The sequence below is a fragment of the Salvelinus alpinus genome, chromosome 18, assembly GCF_045679555.1.
Source record: "Salvelinus alpinus chromosome 18, SLU_Salpinus.1, whole genome shotgun sequence".
Taxonomy (NCBI): domain Eukaryota; kingdom Metazoa; phylum Chordata; class Actinopteri; order Salmoniformes; family Salmonidae; genus Salvelinus; species Salvelinus alpinus.
This window is the reverse complement of record NC_092103.1, coordinates 19,547,957-19,559,252: the sequence shown is the minus strand read 5'-3', so window position 1 is coordinate 19,559,252 and position 11,296 is coordinate 19,547,957. Positions and strand designations below refer to the sequence as shown.

The following is an 11,296-nucleotide window of genomic DNA, read 5'->3' as shown; positions in this document are numbered from 1 at the left end:
CACCACATTTTGTTATCTTGCGAAAATACATTTAACTATATTTTAAGACAATGAAATACTCTGCCAACAGAGTATTTCTAACAGCTGTTAGAATTATAAATGTGTGTATGTCCCTTAAGGTCCTTGTGTAATGGGATATTGTACCCCCTAGCACAGATGTCCTTTGTATATTCTTTATACATACTTGTGTTCCCCATGTACTTTTTGTATTGATTTGTTGTTAATAAAAAATAAAAGGATTGGGAACTATTTCAAACTGGGAAGATTTTTAAATGAGACTGTGTTTTAGCATAATCGAATCCGGCCATTCTTAGAAAGTTGCCATTCTATTCAGCGCATGCGCTCATTACCTGACTCATGCCCGTCACGCGAAAACCGCAGTACACATACATTCATCCCTCCACCTATGAGAAAAACAATGGCAAGTTTCTCGTGGAGTGAGGACATGAGGAGTGCGGTGCACTGAAATATGATTGAAGCAGAGTGGAAGTATTTAAATGAGCCTAGCTGTAGCATTATTTAGGTAAATAGACTAGTCAGTGTCAGATTCTGAATGGCTCGCTAGTAAGGGATTACTTTGCGTGCGAGTCAGCGGAGGTTGATTAAAGAGGGATGGGCTGTGATGTGTTCAAGATGGCGGCGCCCTGTGGAGTGTAGAGACTCTAACAGGTAAACAGGTCCATTTATTGATATATAGAAATATATACTGGTGAATTTCAAACGGGGAAAAAATCGTTAGTGTAAGGTGTGTGCATTATTAGGAATTGCTGATGCTCTTTCATGACTGTCAAATATATATATATTTTTTTCTCCTGGTAGTGGTCGGTAATGACTTGTTTTTCTGAATGACAGCTACCGTTAGCTATATAACGGGTATTATATTTCCACAGACACTGACAATAATGGTTTGAGTCATCGCTACTTTCATGAACATGCATCTGTTGAAATCGTTTTCAATTTACCAATAATAATTCCTGTAAAACAATCGTCTAAAACAACAAAAACCCTGCCCATTGTTCCCCTGAGTTGTTTACGACAGTCAGTGGTCATTCCAGATAGCTAGCCTGCTTGCTGGCGACACAGCCAGCTAGCTTGCATTTGACTGTCATAGTGAGCTTAGTTACAGTGAATGATGTAACTAACCATTTTGTATTCAGCTGCAACTTCTTGAAATGTTGCAGCTGCTTTCTGCGTCACCTCCTGAGCACATATTGAGGCGTAACGTAGCTACTTCTCACATCAAGCTAGGCTAAAGCTAACACATTCATAGACGCTAGCTTACTACCTTCAGCGCCCATTGAAGATAACTTCTCCGGCCAGAAGATACTTTAAGAGCCCGACGTTCGTTCTGAACGTCAAAACGCATTGAATTCGTACAGTTTTGGAAACATAAGGAACGTATTTTTCATACCAGCAATACTTTTTCTCTCGTAACTGTGCTAATTGGCTATCTGCGTCTTCGAACACCTGTGTGTTAACGAGGACGGATGCCGACTTGTCCCTGAAAAATACTGTATTAAAACGGTGTACGGCACAGTAGTTTGCTGAGGGGAGGATTGCTCATATTAGTGGCTGGAATGGAATTGTATCAACCAAATGGAAACCATGTTAATGTATTTGATACCGTTCCATTATTCCAGCCATTACTATGAGCCCGTATTCCCCAATTAAGGTGTCACCAACCTCTGGCTGTACAGTAAGTGTATATTTTGTATTTGTGAAATTATTTTTTATGTAATATGGAAGTAGAGTGCTTTGTTTCTAGAACAGTACCGCAATTGACAGTCGATTCACGTTTAGATGGAGTATTAGCCTGTTTTGGCTGTCAAAGCCAATTCACCTCTAAGCAGAACATGTAAGGTCCTTGGACTATAAAGAGTAATGTTAGGCTCCTTTAGTCCATTATTAGGCTAAAGCTACTGCAATCCTAATTTTACTAAGCATCTTCTGTTACCATACCAAAATTGTGACTTCGATACCAGGTTTAGCACTAGGATACTTAATACCGTCACAATACTCGATACCACAGCAAAAAAAGAAGGCATATTAGCCGAAGTCACACAATATTAGTTAAATATCATTACATTCAAATGTTTTTATGTCAACATTTCAGAGGCATGTATGCATTAATGAATCAATTAAACAACCAATTTGACTTTGTTTTTACTAATCTGACTACTGAACACCCAATGGTAATAATTTATTTGAATGGTAAATCTTTGTCAAACTGGATTAATCAAGATGTAGCCTAGGCCTATTCACAGTACAGGTGAATGCATATTTAATAGTAGTGTGTGCATGTATTGAGTTATTGAGCTTGTTTTGGCTTATTTCACGAGGCTACAGATGACAATCTGTTTCCCTTCCTTTTGGGTCTTTTATTGTACTGATCAACAACATTTGCATAGATTTTACAAAAGCGTATGCTGTCTCTTTAACCAGTAATGACGTCATTCACGAGGTAAGAGGGGGAGGCCCATCTGAGACCTCTTCTCACACACACACACACACACACAGTCTTGTACAGCTAAACTTGTGGGGACACACAATTCCGTCCCATTTAAAATCTTATTTTCCCTAACCATAAACCTAAGCTGTACTCTTACCCTAGCTCCTAACCCTAAAACTAACCCTAGCTCCTAACCCCAAAACCCAACCCTAGCTCCTAACCCTAATTCTAACCTTAACCCTTTAGAAATAGCATTTGACCTTGTGGGGACAAACAAAATGTCCCCAGTTGATCAAATTTTAGTTTGTTTACTATTCTTGTGAGGACTTCTGGTCCCCACAAGAATAGTTAAACACGTCCACACACACAGGAATCATATTGCTCGCCTCCTTAACCCATTGGAGGAGGTCAGAGGAGAGGGACCTCTGACTTTCTCAAACAATGGGTTTTGAGGAGGACAGAGGAGAGGAGTTGAATGCAATTGAGATCCTCTGTCAGTTCGCTGAAACAATAGATCATCTTTGGAAGAGACGTGAGAGCAACTGCAAATTAATATGGTTTTAGTGGCATCAGCTTTAAAATCAGCTAATTTTGCGTTATGGTATCACAAAGTACTAGGATAGTGAATATATTTTTTAGCTACAGCTGTGAGCTAGCAAGGAAAGTTACCAGTAGCTTCCAGCTTTGTAGGCTGGATTCTTGCATTGTAAAGTGACAAATTATAGTACCAAACTGTTTTTTATGTTCTAGTATTGAAAAAGTACCGAAATGTCAGTATACTGTGCAACACTACTAGCTACAGTAGATGACCATACTATATCTAATAAATTTATTGCATTCAACTGTAAATAAAAAGGCTTAGCTAGCTACCATAACATAATCATTATTTATTTTCTTTGTGTATTTGGGATTGACAGTGCCTTCAGAAAGTATTCATAACCCTTGACTTATTCCACATTTTGTTGTTACAGCCTCAATTCAAAATTGATAAAAAAAAATATTCACCCATCTACTCACAAAATACCCCATAATGACAAAATGAAAACATTTTTATAGAAATTAATACAGATCTAATTTACATAAGCATTAACACCCCTGAGTCAATACTTTGTAGAAGCACCTTTGGTGCCTGGATTGTGCAACATTTTCCGATTATTCTTGCGAAAATTCTTCTAACTCTGTCAAATTGATTGTTGATCATTGCTAGACAACCATTTTCAGGATTTGCCATAGATTTTCAAGTAGATTTAAGTCAAAACGGTAACTCGACCACTCAGGAACATTCACTGCCTTTTTGGTAAGCAACTCCAGTATAGATTTGGCCTTGTGTTTTAAGTTATTGTTCTGCTGAAAGGGGAATTAATCTTCCAGTGTCTGGTGCAAAGCAGGCTGAAACATTGTTTTTGCTTGTGCTTAGCGCCATTACGTATATATATTTTTTATCCTGAAAAACTCCCCTGTCCTTAATGATTACAAGCATACCCATAACATGATGCAGCCACTGCTGTGCTTGAAAATATGGAGAGTGGTACGGTAATGGGTCATTGGAATTGCCCCAAACATAATACTTTGTATTAAGGACAAAAAGGGAATTGCTTTGCCAGATTTTTTTGCAGTATTACTTTAGTGCCTTGTTGCAAACAGGATGCATGTTTTGGAATATTTTTATTCTATGTAGGCTTCTTTCTTTTCACTCTGTCAATTAGGTTAGTATTGTGGAGTAACTACAATGTTGTTGATTCATCCTCAGTTTTCTCCAATCAAATCTGTTATTTGTCACATGCGCCAAATACAAACAGGTGAGGTAGACCTTACAGTGAAATGCTTACAAGCCCTAACCTTTTGTCAATACAGGGGGTGCTGTTTCCACTTTGGAAAATATCGTCTCCAAATTAAACTGCCTCATACTCAATTCTTGCTCGTACAATATGCATATTAATATTACTATTGGATAGAAAACAATCTCTAGTTTCTAAAACCGTTTGAATTATGTCTGTGGGTGAACCAGAACTCTTTCTACAGCGAAACTCATGACAGGACATGCGAAGCTCTGAAAAATAGTCTCTGATCTCGGATCAGTTTTAAGCTCTGTGTATGCCCTATGGATCGAAATGAACTGCACCCGCCTTCCCCTGGATGTCAGTAACCAATGAGAAGTGGAATGGTGTCTCTAGGTGGTTCTCAGAGTTTATAAAAGGGAATGGAGTGAGATGACCCATCTTTTTGACGCTCGCCAGGACGCAAGGGAGGACATCAGAATCGCATGCTCAAAAGCTCTCGTTATTGATCAAAGATCTATCCGTCTGTGATTTAATTCGATATAGGTGTTAGAAACATCATAACGAAGTTATTTGAAACCGATTTATATCAGTTTATGCGAGTATATTGCTATTTTTCTGAATTTCCTTAGTATTGCGTTTGACGATTTGGGCATGTGTGTGCCGAGTAGCTATCGTTAGCTGCTAGTTCTGAAATTGAGGAGGTCGTTTTACAACAAAGCAACGATACTTTTGGACAAAGGACACATTGCCCAAGATACTGATGGAAGCTCGTCCAAAAGTAAGAGTTATTTATGATTTTATTCCGTATTTATGTGGAAAAATTTAAACGCAGTTGTCGGCCATTTTTTGCGGCACTAGTCTGGCTGTAACTCACAATGTATGTCTTGTAACGTTAATTTTAAAAATCTAAATCAGCGGTTGCATTAATAACCAATGCATCTTTCATTAGCTGTCCAACCTGTATTTTTTTATTCAATCTAATCGATAAATAATCGTAATCATAGGTGCCTTTCCAAGATGGCGCCGGCCCGAATGCATGCCATGTTTTGACAGATTACATAGCATAACCAAGATTTGTGATGCTAAATATGCACATTTTCGAACAAACTCTATATGCATTGTGTAATATGTTACAGGACTGTCATCTGAAGAATTCTGAGAAGGTTAGTGAAAAAATTAATATATTTTGGTGGCGATAACGTTATCGCCCCCTTTGCCTTGATTTCATGCTGGGGTGATGTTAGCTCATGTGGTATGCTAATATAACGATATATTGTGTTTTCGCTGTAAAACACTTAGAAAATCTGAAATATTGTCTGGATTCACAAGATCTGTGTCTTTCGATTGCTGTAGGCTGTGTATTTTTCTGAAATGTTTTAGGATGAGTATTTTGATAATTGACGTCGGTCTCTGTAATTATTCCGGCTGCTTCCAACGCTATTTCAGATTGCAGCTGCAATGTACAACTGTGATTTATACCTGAAAAATGCACATTTTTCTAAAAGAAAATATCCTATACCATAAATATGTTATCAGACTGTCATCTTATGAAGTTGTTTCTTGGTTAGTGGCTATATATATCTTTATTTAGTCGAATTAGTGATAGCTACTGATGCAGGAAAAAAATGGTGGAGTAAAAAAAGTTGTGTCTTTTGCTAACGTGGTTAGCTAATAGATTTACATATTGTGTCTTCCCTGTAAAACATTTTAAAAATCAGAAATGATGGCTGGATTCACAAGATCTGTATCTTTCATCTGGTGTCTTGGACTTGTGATTTAATGATATTTAGATGCTTGTATTTACTTGTGACGCTATGCTAGGCTATGCTAGTCAGCTTTTTTACTGTGGGGGGTGCTCCCGGATCCGGGTTTGGTAGCAAGTAGAAGCCCTTAACCAACAAGGCAGTTTTACAAAAGAATAACTGTTAAGTAAAACAATAACAGTAGCAAATAATTAAAGAGCAGCAGTAAAATAACAATAGCGAGGCTATATACAGGGGGTACCGGTACGGTGTCAATGTGCGGGGGCACTGGTTAGTCGAGGGGGGATGGGGCAATGCAAATAGTCTGGGTAGCCATTTGATTAGATTAGATGCCTCTTGGACCTATACTTGGTGCTCCGGTACCGTTTGCCATGCGGTAGATGGAGAGAACAGTCTATGACTAGGGTGGCTGGAGTCTTTTTTACATTTTTTCTGGCCTTCCTCTGAAACTGCCTGGTTTTGAGGTGCTGGATGGCAGGAAGCTTGGCCCCAGTGATGTACTGGGCCGTACGCACTACCCTCTGTAGTGCCTTGCGGTCGGAGGCCGAGCAGTTGCCATACCAGGCAGTGATGCAACCAGTCAGGATGCTCTTGATGGTGCAACTGTACAACCTTTTGAGGATCTGAGGACACATGCCAAATCTTTTCAGTCTCTTGAGGGGGAATAGGTTTTGTCATGCCCTCTTCACGACTGTCTTGGTGTGCTTGGACCATGTTAGTTTGTTGGTGATGTGGACACCAAGGAACTTGAACCTCTCAACCTGCTCCACTACAGCCCCGTCGATGAGAATGGGGCGTGCTCGGCCCTCCTTTTCCTGTAGTCCACAATCATCTCCTTTGTCTTGATCACGTTGATGGAGGGGTTGTTGTCCTGGCACCACACGGCCAAGTCTCTGTTGGTGATCAGTGTTGTCATCGGCAAATTGAATGATGGTGTTGGAGTCGTGCCTGGCTATTCAGTCATGAGTGTACAGGGAGTACAGGAGGGGACTGAGCACGCACCCCTGCGGGGCCCCCGTTTGAGGATCAGCGTGGCGGATGTTGTTACTATCACAGCCATTATTAAACTCTGTAACTGTTTAAAAGTCACAATTGGCGTCATTGAGAAATTCTTAAGCTGTTTACTTCCTCTCTAGCAACTGAGTTATGAAGGACGCCTGTATCGTTGTAGTGACTAAGTGTATTTGTACACCATCCAAAGTGTAATTAGGGATATACCTCAAAGGGATACTCAATTTCTGTTTTTATTTTACCCATCTACCAATAGGTGCCCTTCTTTGTGAGGCATTAGAAAACCTCTGGTCTTTGTGGTTGAATCTGCTTGAAATTCACTGCCTGACCTGAGGGACCTTTACAATTATACAGTGGGGCAAAAAAGTATTTAGTCAGCCACCAATTGTGCAAGGTCTCCCACTTAAAAAGATGAGAGAGGCCTGTAATTTTCATCATAGGTACACTTCAACTATGACAGACAAAATGAGGGGAAAAAATCCAGAAAATCACATTGTAGGATTTTTTATGAATTTATTTGCAAATTATGGTGGAAAATAAGTATTTGGTCACCTACAAACAAGCAAGATTTCTGGCTCTCACAGACCTGTAACTTCTTCTTTAAGAGGCTCCTCTGTCCTCCACTCGTTACCTGTATTAATGGCACCTGTTTGAACTTGTTATCAGTATAAAAGACACCTGTCCACAACCTCAAACAGTCACACTCCAAACTCCACTATGGCCAAGACCAAAGAGCTGTTAAAGGACACCAGAAAAAAATTGTAGACCTGCACCAGGCTGGGAAGACTGAATCTGCAATAGGTAAGCAGCTTGGTTTGAAGAAATTAGGAAATGGAAGACAACCAAGACCACTGATAATCTCCCTCGATCTGGGGCTCCACGCAAGATCTCACCCCGTGGGGTCAAAATGATCACAAGAACGGTGAGCAAAAATCCCAGAACCACACGGGGGGACCTAGGGAATGACCTGCAGAGAGCTGGGACCAAAGTAACAAAGCCTACCATCAGTAACACACTACGCCGCCAGGGACTCAAATCCTGCAGTGCCAGTAGCTATTTTGTATTGTCAAATATATATATTTTTTACTCTATTTAAACGGCACTTTAAATTTATACATGATACTGCAACAAAATTTCCCCACTGTGATAGTGAAGTACTCAGTGCTACAGAGTTCAGACGCTAGCTCGGTAGCTAGCTCAAGCTGGCTAATGTTAGCCACTAGCCGTGCTAGCATGTAATTGCATTTCAGACCAAGTGTTTGTGGTGAGTTACAATCCACCAATCACGAGGAAGTGTGACGTAAACAAGGAGCAGATGGGGCACGTGCGGCCATGCAGCATGCTCTTCACGGACCTTATGGTTGTGTTATCTAGTGGGGACCCGTTAGAACGGCAGGCTATGATGGCTTTTTGCCGTGGGCTCACAACGGAGAAAATCATACCTGCTTGCTATAATTGTGTAGTACCTGTTCTGTTCTCCTTTTTGTTTTGACTTTTTCCACCTTGGTTTAGCACGGACATCTGGAATCTATCTCTTTTGGATTTCCCATAGTCCTTCAGCCCGGTGGGGCGCCCACCTCCCTGCAGTGGTAGCTAACTCAACCTGTGCTCCTTTAAACGTTTTGCCATGGGATAGGCCCCAGCAATCAATCTGTAAGTCTCTGTTCTCTCTTTGCTTTTAATAATCTGCGGTTATGTTTTGGTTGTGTTCTAGCTGGTCTCCAGTAGTTGGGCTCTAGATTGCTGACCATAACTGTGGTGGTTGGCTAGGCTAAGATAACTGCATATTGCTAACACTCTTTGATAACTGGTAAGATGGAGTTATGCATTTCCAAAACGTTGTTTTACTTTAATGTAGCTGTAAGCTAGGGGTTGATAGCGACTGTCTGACTCATGCACTGCTAACATATCACTAATAGGCTAGTTGGTTAGTGACTTTGCAAGTTGTAACAATAAATTAATTTATTGAAACCAGTAGTCATGAGTGAAGTTACATATTTGAAGTTATTTCTATTTGAGTTTATATTATAGGGAATAGGCTTTTGACATTTTCCGACATGACTTTGGTGTTCTTCGGAATAAAGATCAGTTTTATGTAGTAACTTGAAAAATAGAAAAGTGAGATGTAACTTTGCATTGGGACTTTTGATGTGTATGCTAATTCCAATCCACATGTTACATGTGGTTATGTTTGTGCTACCTACCCTAACAGCTTGTACACAGCCAAATGTAATTTCCGGTGTTTATATGGAAGTTCATGGGGCTGCATCAAGGCTCTTCCTGAGTGTCCCGGAGCTGCTGCTGCTCATGTCACTGGAGTGGGAATACGAGTTTATAATAATGCTTGCCGTTTTGTCCAAAATATTGAGACCAGGGGTGTGACCCGATTTGAGAATAAAGCTTCAATGAACATAGTATGCACTACTGATTTCTAGTTTATTTCTGCTCCTGTTAGTTGTGTTGTGGCTTGCCTTCATTAGACTGTGTAGGCTAGGCTAGATGTTGAGGGGAGAGCGGTGTTAAGACCTCTATGGCTGATTCATTACTCCTTATGAAGCATAAGCAGGGCTGTTGGACACCCTTGTGATAATGACCTGTCTATTACGATTATTTATGGCCTCTTTTCCTTTGAAAGGTTGAGTCACTGGGAGGAGAAATTCTGTGAAAACACTCACAGAATGTTATGACAAACCGCTGTGGTAGATGGTGGGTGCAGATATCATAGAGATTATTAATATTATGGTTTTGTCTGTTCCAGTGGGCCAAATGTGGTCAGAGCAAATTTCTTCGAATTTGTCACTGTTTCACTGCTTTAGAACTAGTGGGGTAGATTTCACATGGCGTTATCAAAACTTCCATTAGTACCTACCGGTTTCCTTATTTATACAATGCAGTTCCTAAGTGCAAAGGGTAACAAGCCTAATAATACCAATATGTATGTAGCTAGTCTAAATGCCATTTAGAACATTGCTCATGTCCTACATTTTGTCAGTACACTGTATGACTTTTTAGATTAGGATATGTGAGGGTCATAATCATGTGGTATTGGGCTGCAATTGATGCTTATCTAGAATGTTTTATCTAATAGCCTAGATACACTACATGGCCAAGAGGATGTGGACACCCCTTCAAATGAGTGGATTTGGCTATTTCAGCCATACCTGTTGCTGACAGGTGTATAACATTGAGCACACAGCCATGCAATCTCCATTGTACTGCCAATGTCTAACTGAAGAGCTCAGTTGTGCACAAAGCGAGGTTCATACATAAATGGTTTGTCGAGATCGGTGTGAAAGAAATGACTTGCCTGCACAGAGCCTTGACCTTAACCCCATCAAACACTTTTGGGATGAATTGGAATGTCAACTGCGAGCCAGACCTAATCTCTCAACATCAGTGCCCGATCTCGCTAATGTGCTTGTGGCTGAATAGAAGCAAGTCCCCGCAGCAATGTTCCCACATCTAATGGAAAGCCTTCCCAGAAGAGTGGAGGCTGTTTTAGCAGCAAAGGGGGGACCAACTCCATATTAATGCCCATGATTTTGGAATGAGATGTTCGACTAGCAGCTGTCCACATGCACTACATGACCAAAGGTATCACTGAAGTTCTCTGATTTGTGCTGAGTCAGGTTTGACCCTTTACTGTCCTGTTGCTTGCCCTGTCCTGTAGTGGTGCCTGGAGACTGTATTGGCCGGAGGCCCAGTGAGCCCTCCAGGCAGGACGCTGTGAGAGAGACGACTGGGACACCCCCTGCCCTCCAGGCCTTGACGGAGACTGTCTGCCACCACCTCACCCTCCGCTGTCAACATGGCCAGAGAGCAGCCCAACGTTGGGGACCTCCTCCCTCTCCTGAAGTCCTCTGACATCCGCCAACTGGAGGAGATCAAAGGCCTTATCAATGAGCACCTCAGCACTGGTGAGAACTCTGCTTTTTAATACGGTGTTTTTGGACTTGGTCAGTCATCCTTTTATCCTGTACTCTGTAATAGAGGGCTATGGCAAATGCTTTTTTGCAGCCATATTGTGGGCCTTAATGTGGATGTTGGTACTATGTTCATTCTCCCCTCTGTGCAGAGCGAGGGTCAATGCTGCTGAATGGACTGGTGGACTACTTCTTGGAGACTAACTCGGCCCAGGCCATGCATATCCTCTCGTCAGTCAGAGAGCCACATGATAAGGTGAGACCTGCCTTACACCCCCATCCCCTTTATCTGAAGAAAGTAATGTACTCCCATTTTTCATCCGTTGTTAATTAAATAACTTTAACTCTCCATAATTGATCAAAACAAAT

At 41.0% G+C, this 11,296-nt stretch overlaps 1 protein-coding gene across 2 annotated transcripts in view; it reads left to right on the top strand.

Moving 5' to 3' along the window:
* The first annotated feature begins 418 nt into the window (after positions 1-418).
* tsc1b (TSC complex subunit 1b) overlaps positions 419-11,296 on the top strand; it is a 30,101-nt gene continuing 19,223 nt past the window's right edge. Inside the window, exons 1-3 of one of the 2 annotated variants that reach the window (XM_071350546.1) lie at positions 419-669; positions 10,675-10,921; positions 11,080-11,183. In XM_071350546.1, coding sequence (XP_071206647.1) covers positions 10,813-10,921; positions 11,080-11,183 — 213 coding nt within the window. In that variant the 5' untranslated portion in view covers positions 419-669; positions 10,675-10,812. Of the gene's footprint in view, positions 670-772; positions 1,697-10,674; positions 10,922-11,079; positions 11,184-11,296 lie in introns of those variants that run through there. The other variant, XM_071350547.1, reaches the window with a different exon arrangement.